We start from the raw sequence: 18,272 nt of genomic DNA on the forward strand, positions 1-18,272 counted from the left end.
GCAATCCAAGGAGATGCATGAGACAGAAAATAAAACTTTAGTTAGTGGTGTTAGAAGGTGCATGGTTTTCTCATCAGTTGAGTGCAAAAAGAACTTGAACTTGAAAAGGTCCAACAAGAGGAGTTTTAGAAGTAGAGCCAGCCTGCATGAGAATTTTCTTTGCCTTGTCAGGCATGAAAATGAGGCCTGTGCATGTCAGAAGCGAGGGAATTCAACCTGTTGGTACAACATTGACATACATAATGGCTGCAGATTAAACAATTTGGCTACGTTATTTGTGATATCTTTCAACATAAATTGCATGAATTCACAATGAATCCATTCTTCCTTGCATTAGAACTAAGGGGTCGATTAGGATGGCGGTCGGAAAACCATTCCGACCGAAGTGGTAGCGGAAATTAAATGTCCGCATGTACTGCAGGAAAACCGGCGGTCAGATCAGGATGAACCACCGGAGTAATCCGACAGCGGCGGGCGGATTCCACGAAAGTCTTCCGGGAACATGGGGAGCAGGTGAAAATCCGTCCGCGGCGGTCAGATTTGATGCAGAAAGGCCCAAAACCGCCGCACGGCCAGTGGATTGACCTCACGTGTAATTAGGATACGATAGTGGTGACAGCGGAACGAGCAGCTCTTTGCGACCGCCGCTATCGCAACTATTGATGAATGGGCGAGCCGATGGAAGGTCTGTTGTATTCCGACCGCCGCGGTCGCTCAGGAAGAGTAATGGCTGTCGAAAGCAAACACACAACAAGGCTACCAAGTGTGGCCATTAATCTGGCTCTGCCTAAAAAAAAACACCTAACACACCCCAATGACACATCCCCATGGCAACTAAAAAATACAAATCCCAGGTCAACCCACACAAAACACCTGACAGAAATACTCCAATTTGACCCACCCACATAGCCAAGTATAAAACCAGTCCCTTCCCTACCCAGAATACTTTTCACTACTCCACAACTGAAGGGCCCAACCCCACAGCACAAAGGAGAGGTCAATCTGCACACATCACACCATCACAACCACACACACATCACCACCACCACCTTCACACCTGCACCTTTATTCTTTAACCCATTTGTACATCACACACCATGTAACAGAAGAAAATGCCCAAATTCACTGACAATGAGTTGTCAGTGATGGTAGATAAGGTAATCAGAGTAGAACCACATTTGTTTGTAAACCTGGCCCAACAGACACCATTAGCCACCAAAAATCAAATGTGGGCAAGGATAGTCAACAAGGTCAATGCAGTAGGGACCCTCCTGCGCACCCAGAAGGAGATCAGAAAGAGGTGAAATTACCTCAAGACCAAGGTGAAAGAGCGTAACAATAACCGCGAGCTGTCTCAGAGGACTGGCAGTAGCACTCCCATTCCACTACGAACATTCACTGCATGGGAGGAGAAGATGCTAGCCATACTGCATCCAGAGGGGCAGATTTACAAGAAAGTGATGCATCGGTGAAGATGCGTCACTTTCCCTGCGCCACCGTGAGAAACCCTTGCGCCACTATGGATGCGCCGTATTTACAATACGTCGCACTATGGCGCAAGGATTGACAGATGCGTCAGAAATTCTGACCCATCTGTTGACACAAAAGTCATGCATTGCTGGAGTTGTGTCGCAAACATGACGCAACTCCAGCAATGCTATCCTCATTGTACTGCATCACTCCTTACGCCTGCTTCAAGCAGGTGTAAGAATTTGACGCAGTGGCATCCTAGAAGTGGTGCAGTGAAATCTTGTAGATTTTACTGCGTCACTTATACAAGGCTTTTTTGCATTGAAACGCCCACCCTGCATACATTATAGCTGACGCAGGTATAATGTGACGCAAGGCTTTAGAACCTGACACATCTCCCTAGATGCGTCACATTGTATATGGGCCGAATTTTTACGCTGCTGCTGCGTCACAAAAAGTGACACTACGGTGGTGCAAAAACGACGAAAGGGGCTTATAAATCTGCCCCAGAGAGTCTCACAGGCATACCCGGGGGAGTGGAGGCTGGTAAGTACCAACAAATGGCTATCATTCCACTGCTATGTACTGTCTTGCACAACTACAAAGCGACACCTCCTAGGCCCAAATGCACTCATGTGCACCACACTCTTCCCAACACATGTCTCACAGATCAAACATTTACTCCCTCTGATTCACCCCAAAGGTAGGTAGAAATATTTCCATGGGGGCATTTGTACAGGCAGCCAGCACTACAACTCCCACCATGCACCCTAGTCCCACAGCTGAGCAGGATGGAACACTCCACCCCACACCCACAACCACAACCATGTGTCAGCCATTGCATTGCTCACTTCAAACTAACAGGTAGGTAGCCATCTTAACCGGGAGGGATGTTTGTGGGTGGGAAGCCTGCACTACAACTCCCACCAGGCCCCCTTATCCCACAGCTCAGCTGGATGGAGCACTCCACCCCACACCCAAAACCATGCGGCAGGCATTGCTCCCTTTAAACTCACAGGTAGATAGCCATCTTATGCTCTCTTATCTCACCCCTGAGCAGGATAGAACTCTCCCCATCCAAGAGCCATGTGTAGCCTATTCCTTCCTCTGCTCCACTTCACAGGGAGGCAGCCATCCTGGCAGGGAGGAGTGTTTGTGGGTGGGAAGCCTGCACTACAACTCCCACCAGGCCACCTTGTCCCAAAGCTCAGCAGGATGGAACACTTCCCCCCAGCCAAAGGCATGTGGCAGACATTGTATTTCTCACCTTCACTTAACAGGTAGGTAGCCATTTTAACAGGGAGGGTTGTTTGTGTGTGTGAACCCTACACCCACAACCATGTGGCAGCTATCTCATTGCTCTCTTCAAACCCACACGTAGGTAGCCATCTTAACAGGGAGGGGTGTTTGTGGGTGGAAAGCCTGCACTACTACTCCCACCAGGCCCCCCTATCCCAAAGCTCAGCAGGTTGGAATACTCCACCCACACCCACAACCATGTGGCAGACATTGCATTGCTCACCATCACCTAACAGGTAGGTAGAGGTAACCATCTTAACAGGGGGGGTGTTTGTGGGTGAGAAACCTGCACTACAAATCCCACAGGACACCTTGTCCAACAGCTCAGGAGGATGGTACACCCCCACACCCAGAACCATGTGGTAGCAATTCCCCTCAACTGTGTCACATAACAGGTAGGTAGACAGTGCATGCACCCTGCCATTCCTCTCAAAACGCATGGAGCCATATGACCACACCAGCCCTCATATATGTCACCCAACTTGGCATAGATCCAATAGCCACTTCCAGTGTGCAGACAGCTAAGTGCATGTAACTGTCACAGAAATTAAAATTTGAACCACAAAGTTACATGTTGAAAAAATTCAGGGCGCAACCATGCACAGCACTGAATGCTATGTGTAAGTGCCATGGTGGAAGAGAAGGCCATATGAACACAAAACATGCAGGGTCAGTTGGTAAAAGAAAGTAAAGTACATGATATGGCAAAGGTATGCATAAGATACAATGGCTATTTCTTGCTCAGATGTAACGTCTTCCATGCAGAGCAAACCAAAAAGACGCATCACGTAAAGTTGATGTGCTGCAAGTTGTTAGATGACGACATGTCCTTGTAATCACACAATTTGTACATGGAGCATGGTATCTATTTACATGTCACACCATGGACAAGTAATGTAGGTCCACATCATGTCATGATGTGCAGTACTTTGCAGCCATACAAAGTAAATGTAAACTGTGTGGTGTATCACATGTAACATCCAAACGTCTAACACCAAGCTTGTGGGGTGCACTTCAATTACCATTTCACCTCTGTCCAAAAGGAGATCAACAATTGACTGCTGCAGAAGACAGCACCGACCTGCAGAGCCAGTCTCCACCTTCGGAACATGGACTCTTGGATGTAGACTCCATACGTTTCTCGGATGAGAAGCCTGAACCTGGCCCATCCAGACTGCCAGGGCGAACCACGTCCCAGGCCCCACCACCTCAGCAACAACAACCGCGCTGGCCCCTGCTTCAATGACCTGTGTGGCCTCAACCACCACCACCAGTGCTGCCTGCAACACTCTCCCTGCCTCAGTGGTTACCAACACCATCACACAATCAGAGGAGGGCAGGGAGAGTCTGTGGGTGCGTCTAGTGGCAACGCCACAGGTCCGCGATAACAGGGCAGGTGGGAGGGCAACTGGGAGACAAAATCGAGACTGAAGCTATGTTTTTGTATGGTCCTGTACTGACACACTGTGGTACATAACACAATGTCACTGAAACTTCCTCTTCTTGTCTCCCATGCCTGCAGCTTAAAGCCCGCCAGCGTAATGCCATATGGAGGGCCATTGCACGCAAGGTGCGGGCTCTGGGTGTCTCCAACCGACAGCACGCACTCTGGTCCAGAGGTGGGAAGACATCTGCCCGCTGTGCAAAAACGTGGCAGAGATGACACTGGGGATGTTTCGTCGGACTGGAAGGTTGGCGCGCAGGAGCATGACACCACTCATGGCCCGCATCTTGGAAGTGACACAGCCAAAGCTGGATGGATGTTTGAGGGCCCGTCATCAGGAAGTTGGGGGTGAGTATTCTGCAAAGGGTGATTTTGGGTGTGAGAGACTGCATGTATCCCAACCCTGAGCCAGTGCAGAGCTCTGTGATGTTTCCAGTGTGATGCAATGGCTTCTGAGTGGCCTCTGTGTTGAGTGCAGCTGTCATGCATTTTTGCTACATGTACTTTCTCATATGTTTAAAACAATGGCCCTTGACATTGCAAGATGAGATATGGCCTTCTGACATCTGCTGCATTATGGGTGTCATAGACATCACCGGGCAGAGAACAGCAGTGTGCATCATCTCAGTGTGCTTTCGTAGATGTGTGCAGTGCCTGACTTGGAAATTGTGAGAACCACACATCTGACACCAATGTGCAACGGTCATGTGCTTCAAAGCACAACATGGTGGATATCAGTAGCTCATGGCCATTGTAAAAGGACAGTTTGGAAGTCAGTATCTGTGTTGTTCCCTTAAAGGGACTTCATATGTGCCAGACACCATGTTGAGATGTATATCTATCTTACATACAGGCACGTAGGTATGCTTAAAGAGATCAGTATATTAGGTTACAAGGAGGCATGGGCCAGCTATTTGGCTGTGGGAACATCACATGGGTCATTAATGTCAACGATGCATGTTCCCATGCATCTTCTGAGTTTTGCATTAGGGTTGCACATGCAGATTGCACAGGGTGGTGGGCAACATGGGGGTATCATATTCTAGTTTTGTGCTTTGCTTGCATATGATGTTTGTTAGTATGGCAGTATACTGAACCTACATCTTTGTCTATTGCAGCATCTACCAAGGGCACGGAAAGACAGGGGACGGACACCAGTGATTAAGCTTCTGGCACGACTGCTACACATGAGCTCACTGACACTGATGTGACCTGCGCTTCGGAGGGGGACAAGAGTGCCCTGGAAGAATCACGCCCAGAAACACCAACCTCAACATCATCTTACTCCAGTGGTGACTACTCGATGTTGGCGGTCACAGGGAGTTCGAAATCTGCCTCTTCTTCCACCACACATCGTCCACTGCCAACCCTCCCGGCTACTACCACTAGTGCTGCCCATGCACGCTGCCCTAGGAAGGGTAGAGTGTCCTTCCCCCCAGGCACCGCTGCCCCTGCCCCTGTCTCCACTGCTGCCCTCAGTGTGGAGGTGGTGGACCTTTTGCTCCAGCTGTGTGTGGGTTAGACTACTCTCCTGAATGCCTTCCAGGATCATGACAAGAAGCTGGCACAGGTAGTTGCCTTCATGGAGGGCATTCATTCTGATGTGGGTGGGCTACACAGAACTGTCCAGTCTTTGTCCTCCACAGTGACGGCAGCCATTCAGCTGTCACAGGCTCCCAGTCCAGCTCCAGTCCCTTCAGCAACCACCCTGCCAGTGGCACCACCTGACCAGAGTGCCCACACATCACAGCCCTCAGGAGCCAAGTACGCCACCTGCAGCACACAACAACAGCACTCCAAGTGGCCCAGAGCACTGACACCAAACGCCAAAACAAAAAACAGAAAAACAGGAGCGCAAAGGCAAAAGCCCTTCACGTGACACTCAGGGGCATCAGGCCAAGAAGCAGGTCTCAAGCTCATATTCATCCAAATCACCCCCAATCAAGGACACTCCCATCCCCACACCTGCTCCCAAAGACAAACAAACAGTTGCCCTGTCTGCTGTGAAGCTCATGCCTCCAAAGAGTCAGTATAAACAGCCCTCTAAGGCAGATTCGCCCACAACGTCAACTCCCACCCACACCCCTGTGAAGCTGGGACAGGAGAGCAAAGATCCAGCAAATCCCCACAGGGAGGGCCACCTGCACCTGATACACCTTTGGTGGAGAGTGAGGCTGTTGTGCCTACCCCACTTCCCACTCCTGCCAAGACAATTCTTGCCTATCGAATCCCCAAGAAGTTGAGACTCAGCCCTCTATATTCAAAATCACACACTGTGTCTCACTGCAGCATGTCTCCGCCTCCCCGTGCCACCATGTCACCCGGTCGAAGCAGCACTCAGGCTCCCACAGCCACTGATGCCTCTACCTCAGCTGGTCCTCTCTCTCCCAGGTCCAGTCCTCCAACTGGCCTGACAATCAGCCATCTCCCAGTTCAACTGATAACCAAGTCTGAGGCAAAGTCCCCCTCCCAAACCCATCTCTCCCACAGCGGTGCCTAGACTGCCCATTTGTATCCCCATAGCTGTGGTGATTCCCATGGCAGTGTACAGTGTTAACCACTCCCTGTGCAGTTTCTCATGCACACATGTACATACTTTGAACTATGGACTGGCCAATGGCCTTGCTGTTTTTCACTTTGGATGGCCATTCCCTGTGCAGTTTCTCATGCACACATGTACATACTTTGAATTTGTACTGGCCAAGGGCCTTGCTGTTCTCTACTTTTGATGCCTATCTGTGAATTATGTATAGGGCTCCCGGTTTTATGGTATTTATTTTTTTGTCATTTCCATCTATTTATTCATATTTATTTTTTGTCAACTTTATCTGTATTTATCCATATTTACAATGGGTTTTGGGAAAAAAGTAAAGCAGAATCTGGTATTTTTCCACATTTATGCAGTCATGCTTGAATGCCTGCAAGGTTTCAGTGATATGAACACCAGCAGAAGATAAATCAATGCACTTATATGAAAATATGCACATTTCAGTATCAGTTTTGTGGAGAGCTACTGCTGTTTAAGCTTCTTTACTAAAATTCCTTTCTTTTTTAACCCCCTTACCTATCAATCTACATAGTTATTGGCCTGACAGTCATGGCAAAGTGTATTTAGAATCACTCAATAGGCACTCGATTTCCATTTTTATCCACATTTAAAAATAAATACAGGCAAAAAAATAAATGGTTTTCTGTCTGTATTTATCTGTAACAATCAGTAAAAACGGAAAACAGGGAGCCTTAGTCACAATACATTTGATCACTTAAAAAGGGCCTTCCTGACTCAACCTGAGGCAGACAATCTGGCTCACTGATTTTTTTTCAGGATATCCCCTGCCTGACTCACCAGATAACCCAGACAGGGAGGACACCTCCTCTGACATAGTGGCAGACATGCTGGACCCCAACAATGTCATACACCCTAAATTCTCTGACTGGGCTTTGGCGGATGTGGCAAAATAAGTGGCAGGGCGTTTGCGCAAGCCATTGGAGAAGGAGTCTCAAAGCTGCCTTCGAGCAGAATGTTCTTGCCCTTGTTTGGAGGGAAAGGTTTCCCTTACCCCGGAAATTGACCCTAGGATGGCCACTTTCCTGGCAAAGTCTATCAGATGCCCCAAGAAGGAGATTGAAAGATCTTGCCACTCTTGCCAAAACAAACTACTGGATGTTGAAGGCCCACTGACCAACATTTTCAATATGACTGAGAAAGCCAAGTTGTCTGGGTCCCTAATATCTCCTGTTGTGCCTTCCAGCTGGGCTCAGTGGTTAGTAATTTTTTGGGGAAACTCCAACTGTGTCCTATGCACAAAGCACCATCCCTCATTGCTTGTCAAGGTGGAAACGAAGTTGGGAGACCTTGCGTTGCTCAGAAGTAGAGGCAGAGGCCCAAGGTGGTCTTTTTTGAGATCCTTTCATTAAGTTATTGGGGAAGTTTGTGTTGACGTTCACGTCCCTAGATAAGGCCCAAACTTATATTAAGAGGATTTTCAACCCTCAGGTTTTCCAAGGGGCTGCTCATGGCAGGGACCACTCATCCGGCCGTTTCTCCTCCCAATTTCACTCCAGGGGACAAGACTTCAAGCATGGCCATTCTTTTTTCGAGGTGTTCTACCCAGTGATAGAAGTGGGTTGGATCGGAAGGGCACGGCGTGCCCCTACTTTAAAAATTATGTTAGTCCGTCCCCCTACTTCTTGTTTTAAAAAAGCGTACCGGGATTGCAGGAATATCCCTACTTTAAAATGACTACTTTTTTTTCTGCCTGTGTGGTGCAACGAGCACATTGAGAAAGGCCTCTGCAGTGCGCCCAATCTCCTCCCCTTCCCCGCTGTGTCTAGGGGCCTGCAAAGTGACACTGAAAGGGCCATCAGTGTAGCATAGAGTGAAAACGGCTATCTCTGATGGCCCTGCTGCTGCCGTGAGCCCATTCACACCTCATTTTGTGAGGACTCTGCCTGCCTGCCCCCAGTGTGACCAATACAATGGTCACATCAGGATACTTTGGTGTCACGCAGACTGACGGTCGCCACCGGGGAAAGAAGAAAGGGCTTCACTGAGGACTTTGTGACTTGATGTAAATCTGCTCTCCAGCCAGAACTGAAAAGCTGACCCAGCTCACCCAGCCTCTCCTGGAAATTATTCTTCGTGCCTGCTCAGAGGCCCCTCCTTTTCAGCTCCGCTCTTTTCTCTGTACCGGAGCCTGCAAGAAGAGCCTAGACTGCCTCTGAAGTTGAACTCCACAAATATCAAGTAAGTTGGGAAAATAAAATACCTGGTGCATTTTTTTTTTAAATAAACGGAAAATGTTGAACGTCTTATCTGTTGTTTTTTAATGTTATTTTTTTTAATGTGTAGTGCCCAGCAGTGCGGGGGTGTGGATCTGTGTCTAATGGGATGGGTAACACGAGAGATCCTTGGCCCACTTAGAGTCTGCTGAACATAGATGTTTTGTTAATAGGCGCAACTTACTCCTCAACTCCCAGCTCAGTCAAAGGAGGCCGCATCAAAAAACCTATTTACAACAAGGGGTGGTGAGGGACAGAGTCTCTGAATTAAGCAGAATACTCTCACCCAGTCAAAAGATCAGGGTTAGATCCAACACCGTTTTTTAGCTCATTGCACCATCCCAGTTTCAGAACCTGGCTGTATGCAAATTAGTCTGTTCCTGTCCCAGTGCATGATGGGAACAGGGCAAACCAAACTACAAAAGCCAATTCTTTCACTGGGAAGGAAACAAGCTTCCGGGGACCGGTTTCTGGCATTACAGCCGTCTTCGGCCCGGCTTGCTTGAATCCTGATGGTGCAATGAGCAAGGGACTCATGTCTGAGTATACCCTTCCACGCTTAGGGTGGACAAAAATATTTACAACAAGGGGTGGTGAGGGACAGAGTCTCTGAATTAAGCAGAATACTCTCACCCAGTCAAAAGATCAGGGCTAGATTCTTTACACCAGTAAAGAATTGGCTTGGTAGTTTGGTCTGCCTTGTTCCCATGATGCACTGGGCCAGGGACAGACTAATTTGCATATAGCCAGGTTCTGAACTGGGATGGTGCAGTGAGCTAAAAAACGGTGATGGATCAAGCCCTGATCTGTTGACTGGGTAGGAGTGTTCTGATTAACTCAGATACTCTGTCCATCACCACCCCCTTTTTGAATAGCATCAAAAAACCTGGCTTGCAGGGTGGTTTAAAAGAGAGTCAGAGCTTTTCATGTATATTTTGGGCCGGTGCTCTGTGACCTCGGTGGCAAAGCTTTAAGTGATTTGATGGGTGTGTTGAAACGTGTACTTAAAGGTAGGTGGGATGGCATTTGGAAAAGTTGGAGATTTCAAATAGAGATTTAAGCCTACACGCACATCAAATTTATATTTCTGCTGCTTTCATAGAACTGCCATGATAAGTTAATTTTTACTTTGCAATTACATTCAAACTGAGAAGCTAAACGAGCAGCATAATTTTAGCTTTCAGTGTTTTCCCTCTCGGCTAGATTTTGTTCTTACCTTTCACTCCAAATCACCCCTTTTAAATGCTAACAAGATGTGCAGTTCATGCACCGCATTTCCATTCACAGTGCCACCAATGTGTTCAGTATATGTGAATATCGAGCTCTCTAAAAATACAAAGAATTGGTATGTTTTGCTATTACTATTCACACCTCCGACTCCGCCCACTAATCCAATCCTCTGCTTATTCCCACCCTCTGAGTCTCCACCCACAGTTCCCCTACTTTTTTCCCCCCACTTCGACCACTGGTTCTACCCCACTAGGGGCTAGCATTTCTGTGGCAGAGGAGGCTTCAAGGGACAAGCCATTCATTCCTCTGCCAACGGTAGGCGGCCAGCTGGCAACTTTTTTTTACGTTTGGGTATCCATCCCAAAAGACCAGTGGATCATATTGTCTTAGAGTCAGAGTGTTCCAGATCAAGTTTTATGGTTCTTCCCACCAGGAACTTTTCCAACACACAATCAATTTCTCTTTGTAGGCTAGCAGACTCATAGACATGGAAGTCAAGGCCCTCTTACACAAAGGGGCAATTTGACAGTCTGTGACTCACCCTAACAGTTTTATCCACAAACTGTTTTTGGTCAGAAACCTGTCATCAATCTCCAGAAGTTCAACAAGTGGCTAATTTACTGCCACTTCAAGATGGAGAGGATTCATCGCTCCGGGACGCCCTGCGACCTTCCAATGGATGGTGCGCCTAGACTTATAAGATGCCTACTTGACAAGCCCGATCTCCCTCCCCCGATAATTCCTCCAGTTTGTGTGGCATCACCAGATGTTTGAGTTCACCACTCTGCCATTCTGGCTATCGTCGGCGCCTTGGTGCTTTACAATAGTCCTTAAACTGGTTTTGGAACAACATCTGCAAGCACAGAGTATGTGGATCATAATATATTTAGACAACATTATTCTATTGGGTCAGTGCCCCAGTGAATTGTCCCTGGAACTGCAGAAAGCGGGGAACCTCCTAGAGGGCTTGGGGTTTGTACTCAATGAGAAGTTGTCACTCCTGTCTCCGTCTCAGACAACAACCTACCAGCTACTTTATCGGGTGTTGCACCACCTCCAACTGCATCATTTCTGGAAGGGGCTAACTTACTCCCAGTTAGTGCCCCTGTTGGACGAGGTGAAGGAGAAAATAAGTTGGTGGTTTTCCCACATGGAAGCCTGGAACGGGAGAGCAATCTTCGGTTCAAACCCAGACTGCGTCATAGAGTTCAACATCAGCAGGTTAGGTTGGGACACAAGGTGTGGGGAACTCTCCATAGGAGGAAACTGGTGGAGCTCATCGCCGGCTCCTTTGTGTTCGGTGTTGGACCAGGGACAGTATCCAATCCTGTGTCCTCCTTAAGATGGACAATGTGTTAGCAATGCATTATACCAACAATTTAGTAGGGATGAAATTCAAAAGCCCTGTCAGACCTGGTGAAGAACTTTTGACAGTACTGCCTGGACCTCCAAATGATCTCACAGCAGAGTATCTTCCCTGTCAGGCGCCCCAAATGATGGACAGGCACTCTCAACACTGACAGGATTTGAGCCTGTGGAAGCTGAATCCTCAGGATTTCTCAATAATCTTAAACAGGTGGGATCAGTTCTCGGTGGGCCTGTTTGTCTTCTATCTGGACCACCAGGTGGCGAGGTTCTTCAGCTGGAAACTGGACCCACAGGCGCTGTCAACCGATCCCTTTTTTCAATATTGGAGTCAGGAGACAGGTTGTGCGTTTCCCTGTTCTCAATGATCATGAGGGTTTCGGCACTTGTAAGGAGAGAGCAGGCAGAGCTGGTCCTTGAAATGACCTTTTGGAGGTCACAGGTTTGGTTTCCAGTTCTGGTGGAACTTTCTTGGAATTCTCCAATTCTTCTATCCCTATTTGAAACTCTTTTCCTAAACCCGATCAGATTCCGCACCGGATGGTGATGGAGGGTTGCCTGTACCTGATGGCATGGCAGATTACTGGGGATGCTGGTAAATCCCAGGACTTTCGAGATAGGCTGAGGACAGACAGTACGGTCAAATATTATAGGTCGGCCAGGACAAGATGGATGGGTTGGTGTGTGCGATGAGGTGTGGATCCGGTGATCTCTGAGTTAGTGCAAATTATAAATTTTTTGTCCAGCTTGACTTTGGATGGTCTGGTCTACCATTCAATTAATGCCTTCCAATCTGCTCTCTCTTCGAGACATGCCCCGATTGATGGCAGCCCCGTGAGGGAACATCCTTTTTTATGCAGATTGCATGTGGAATTCACCTCTTCCTTCCACTGGAACCTTGCTGTTTTGCTCTTTGGGATGCTAATCAGGTTCTTAACTTATTTCTGTCTCGGTAACCGAACAGGTTTTTGTCATGTAAAGAGCTTTCGGCACACCTGGCCATGTTTTTATGTCTGTTTTAATGCAGAAGAGTCTTGGATGTAAGGGCCTGCGATGTAACAGGTAGAGTATTTTCCCCAGAAGGGCTCTCATTCACAGTCAGTTGACAAACTAATTCAAATATTAGGATTATGACCTGTTCCACTTTCGTTGATATCCCCAAGCTGTGTGTGGTATAGTTTCTGAAGACCTATGAGGAGATGACTGAAGAATTTCATCGACTGGGCAAGCTGCAACTCCTAATAGCAATGCATAAACCATATAAAGCGGTTTTCTCGCCCACTGTAGCGTGTTGGTTGCAATGGGTCATGCAGGAAGCTGGCATAAGCACCAGGGTGTTTGGGGTACACTCAGCGAGAAGAGCAATGGCGTCAAAGGCATTCAGCCCGCACGCCCATTTAGAGGACTTTATGAATTCAGCAGATTAGTCCTCAGATTCCACCGTTAAGAGATTCTACTTTAAGCCGGTTGTGGATCTAGCTCAATTGGTGGTGTGCTAGCTTTGAACTAGCATTATCCTTGCCTCCGGGTCCTGAGTTAGAATGTAAAATTTCCTAGCTTTCGTAATGGTAAGATTTAATTCAATTAAGGACTTGGAGGAGAGAATTATCCAACCCAGCAAGAGATCTCAGCTGTGTTCTTCCCTCCCTTACTAATAAGAATTTTCTTATTCTGCTTGCTTTCTATCGGTTGCATGCTCATGCTTCTTAGTTGAAGTCCAAAGCTGATTTACATGTTTATGCCTGGTGCTGGTTGTTTTTATAGAAACAGTTATTTACTGATCTCTTTTTTTTTAGGGGCTGATGATTCCAGACAGGATGCATAAGGAACGAGCAGTGGCGTAATTTGCACCAAGAAAGAGGGAGTTTCAAGAGAGACAAAGGACTTTATATGGATTGTATATAGCTGAATGACTGTTGATAATATTGCTCTTCTTAAGTGTTTCTGGGAATGTTTTTTTTTATTTGGTTGATCATAAAATGGCTGCTGTTTGTGAAATTATGGAACAAAGCAAAGGAAGTAAAGCATAATCCTCGCCTCTGCGTACTTAATAGAACTGAAACTTTCCCTTACGAAAGCTAGAAAACTTTGCATTCTTCTTTAAGTATGGAATTGGTGTCTCCTTTCTATTTTTTGTAGCTTGTGGTTGTGTAGTTCTCACTCTTTTGAGATTATATCTCGTTTGCACGGGTTCTCCTATTGATTTCAATGTCGGTTCAGGTGTCAATTACCTTGTGGTTTCATGCATTATTTGCAAAGTCCTTTTTGCCCGGTTGAATGGTCTTTTAATACTGTACGGTCTTTTCCCACATGTAATCAGATACTTTTAATGTTAAGCCTGAAACAGACCCACAGCAAAGGAAGCAGCCTCATTCAGCAGACCTCTGTGCAGAATTTGATATTGTCTAGCTCATGTAAATCCGTTCTGCACCTCCCCTGCCCTATTTCCCACTCACACAGCCACCCATTGCACCTCCACCCCTCCACGATGCTATACAGCTTCTGTTCCACCATTAAAGTGAAGTCTGATTCCAGTCTGCTCATTTACTTTTATTAGATCTAACCCCAATGTGCCATCCCTCATCCCAGTATGGAAGGCAGCTGGAGAGGAGGGCATGAGTCTACAGGGGGCTGTTCGCATAAACCAAAGGCACTAACACTTCCTTACCAGATTGACTGGTACATGCCAAATTCCAAGTGTCCAGAGGTAATGCTTTCAGAATTCAAATGTAACCAGAGTGCACAACCGGCATCAAAGTTTATAGGTACAAATCTTACTGCATTTTAGCTTTTCATGATTACATAGTCATGATGCTAGGTTTTTGGTACCATCAAATTAATTGATATTGAATATAAAACCACCTTCTGTCATTGGTTTAAAACCGTCTTGGATTTAGAAAATTATGCACAACGAAGAACATTTGATGCTACACTTATGTCAAGTTTTCTCTACATATTGATGACCTGCTCCAACTGACTGGAGTCTGCAGATGACTTCAAGTGATTTTTCCAATATGTTCTCTCAGCCACTTTGTACATCGATCCTGGATGTTTAATGCACATTCTCTGGAGGATAGAAGAACATACATTCTCACTAATCTACTCTAACACTCAATTATCTCTCTGTTTTGCTACTCTCATGCAGTGAACATTGCCAAAATAGAGTGTTGGGCAAGAGTCACATGTCTGTATTACTGACAGAGCAAACACACTCTTTGGCTAACTTCAATCCTCATGTGTTCTGAATTTCTCATTGCTCTATCAACCATGAATCTGGTCAATAGTCTGCGCTCTAGACACTATGACTGTTACTCTACCTTCTCTGCTGTTGCTTTTGACCTACATTTGCAGATGTTGAATGGTGAGACTCCAACCCTGGTTTGCTGATTCACCTTTTCTGCAGGCACTGAGAAGTAAGTGGATGATAGACTACAACAGAAGTTTTCAGTGTCAGCCAAACTTGAGGGTGTCATGGTTAGGCACATGGCCATCGTGGGTGTCAAGTAGGTATTAATGTGCAATCTCACTTCCTTTGTCTGCATTGCTGGTAACATGAGCTGATAGGCTGCTCCGGGTATTAATGATGCTATTGCATAGATCTTGAAAGTTATTGAGGAGGCAGATGGATATTTTTTCCTCTTTCTTAACTCAGAGTCGATGTGGCCTGTTCAACTACATTCTGCAGTGATAAGTTCCTCCATGTTGTGCATAGGGCCTCTGGGGTGTCCATGACACACTGGCTGTCTGCTGATATTACTGTGAAATCTCAATCACAGTTGACAGTTTGGAGCCCTCCTTGTCCTTTGCTAAGCAGTTGCAGATGGTTTCCTCTTCAATATTGCCTTTGCACTCTCGAATTTACAGACCTCATTGGTGACACTGACAGTCGGGGTGCTTAGTGGGAATGAGTCAATCAAACTTGATCATGTTAATAAGTTTGCTTGACTGATAAAGTGGTTGTATCCCTTAGGTTTGTGCCTGTGTCTGCGCTATAGCTTTCAGATGTTGAACTACTCTCTGGATATTCCCTACTGTATCTGTCTTATTCGAATGCCGTTTATTTTTCTTTACGTGGATCATCACAGCAACAACACCATCACGTGGTATTGATCTGGTCTTAACGTCTTGCAGTTGCCACAAGCTTGCATTATCAGCAGGAAGTCTCCTAATCCACATTTGCGCACATAACTAGTCTGCCATTTATGTGACTTTCCATGTCAGGCATGGGGACAAGATTGCAGCTCCAAACTACATGGCTACATGTGCATTTGTAGAATGTTCTTGAATATTTGTATGGTTCCATAGTAAGTTTAGCACCTGGACAGCCTTTGCATGTCGTGTGGTGAAATATGAAATGAAAGTGTTGGTAATATCTGTCACTCTACACCCACTCTCAATGGTGTCTGTTGCCTTATCATTTAAATGCTTCATGGGGTAAATTCTCAACTTGTCAGAACCCGTTCAGTGGGCCAATGGGGCAAGCAGGGGTTACGGGGGCCAACCGTTTGAGATTTAGGTCTTTTACTCCTGATGTTCCGGGGCCGAACTACTGTGGGTCCTGAGCATCTGGGTTAATGCCCCTTCAGCACTTGACTCTCAGTGGTAGCACGGGTCAAGTGTCAAAGGGGCAGGTAGATACAGGACGGCGAACACAAGCTCACAACTCAAAGTATGTTGTATAGCAGCAATAGATGATTGTCCAGCCAAATACTGTCCTTAATGACAAATGTAGTATTTATCTACGAACACAAAGTAAAATACAGCATGCACATACAATACACACAGCCCCCTGAGGTCAGGCTCTTGTGTTCAATTGGCAGGCCCCTGAGTCCCATTCCCCTCTCCCTAGCGATAGTGGTTATTCCCCTTTCACTATAGGCGACATTCAGGTCAGGCCCCACTAGCAGTCTGAGTCTCAGACATCTCACTCTGACTCTGTTAGAAAAGTCAAAAGTGCTCCAGACAAGTTTCCGGCTCTTCTATCAGTCTAACCTGTAGCTGCATAAATTGTCTGAGCGGAGTCCCCAAGAGTGTCTCTCTCATGCGTGGAGCGACTGCAAAGGCTGCCTTCGGTGAGTATCACACATGTGGCTCTGCAGGGGCCACAGCTGTCTATCTTCAGCACTCCTCCAATGCGATGGTAAGTTTCATTTGGTCTTTGGTCTTCCCTACAGGTAGGGGAGGGGGTGAGTTTGATGGTTCTGTTCCGATTCTAAGACGGGGCTCTGGCCCACATGGGTCACCATGGTGACTTCTCATTGTGAAGATGACATCAACCAGGCTACGATCCTTATCTCTTCCATTGGCCCCCCTCTGGCACACAGGGTCACCACATTTGCTCCACGCTTATGTGACAGACCCATCAGGATGGCAGCAGGTCCTCTTTACAGACACCAACTTACACACCAGAGTCAATAGTCCGATCAGTAAAGCTACATTCATGGCGGCCCCCTTTGAAATATGGGTTTGCTGACTTACACACTGCACATGAGCGACGGCCTGATCAGCACGGTAGTGATGATGACCACAGCTAACTTCATGGCGGCACTTTCTGGCATACAGGGTTGCCTACTCAAACCTGAAACCAGGCAAAACTCAACTGATTCAGCAGCCATCTCCTCACACCTCACACCTCACTACAGATATTCTCTCGTTCGGATACCCTACTTGACCTCGCTCCCTCCCGCACTCTCCTTTTTCTCACAAGGCTCACTGGTCTTTGCAGGCAAGCAGGTACAGGTGCCTTAGCCTCCAGCCCTGGTCACAGGCGGACGTCTTGCAGAGATTCCCCTCTTCGCACATCCCGTTAGGAGGCTTGACACTTTACCATGTTGGGGGCCTTGAGCTCCCATTCTAATAATCCATTTCCAGACACCAAATGTGATCTATGGTGTGTGTCTTTGAAGTTTGTGTTGGGGTTCTGCTTCCTTTTGAAGTGCCTTCTCCTCTGCCCTGCCCTTCCTCCAGGAAGCAGTCTATCATCGAAGGAGCGACTCCAATTCTCACAACACAGGCCACAGGAGTGACTTGAGGTGCACACTTGGATGTCAGCCACAGTGATATGTGTATCAAAGGTTTACGCCAAGACTGAGCCATACTACTTATGATTCACCTATCAGCCCCATCTCCTTCCTGAGATGTGCCCAGGCCCCTTTCCAATGACCTTTTCCCTGAATCTAAGCACATCCTTTGAGTTTACTTGAGATCCTTCTCCGGTGTGTGCCCCACTCAGCTCAAAGGAATGCAGCAATCAATAAATCTGTCTGGGAGATTCCTCTATCTCATATTGATCATGCAGTCAGCCCTAGGTCTCCCAAAATAAAACCCATAATACTCCATGTATTGTACCATTCACAGGCACACATACACCCAGCAGACATGCAACCACACACATGCTGCACATTGCTACATACTAACTTGAGGCAGGCCATGGCTGAGTAAAGTACACAGCAGTAGAACTTTACATGAGTGGGCATGTATGTCTCACTATAGTGACACAACGCTTGTTCACTTCTACTGATTACTATACAGTTTTCTGCCATCACCTGTGCTGCTTAACCCCTTACAAAAGCAGTAGCCTTTCATCAGTATTAGGGCAGTGCTTTGGGTGCCCCTCCTCGTCCAACTAGGTGGCAATCTGTGAGACAGACCTATGTCATGGCATACACACATGATCCCTGCT

The 18,272-nt window shown here is 46.9% G+C and overlaps 1 protein-coding gene across 1 annotated transcript in view; it reads left to right on the plus strand.

Annotated features, from left to right (window-relative positions):
• Window positions 1-13,539, plus strand: part of LOC144819553 (fructose-1,6-bisphosphatase isozyme 2) — a 415,645-nt gene extending 402,106 nt beyond the window's left edge. The window contains exon 7 of the mRNA XM_078677393.1: window positions 13,387-13,539. Within this exon, the coding sequence (XP_078533519.1) occupies window positions 13,387-13,434 (48 nt within the window). The 3' untranslated portion in view covers window positions 13,435-13,539. The remainder of the gene's footprint in view (window positions 1-13,386) is intronic.
• Window positions 13,540-18,272: the final 4,733 nt, after the last annotated feature.

This window comes from Lissotriton helveticus, chromosome 2_1 (genome assembly GCF_964261635.1).
Source record: "Lissotriton helveticus chromosome 2_1, aLisHel1.1, whole genome shotgun sequence".
NCBI lineage: Eukaryota > Metazoa > Chordata > Amphibia > Caudata > Salamandridae > Lissotriton > Lissotriton helveticus.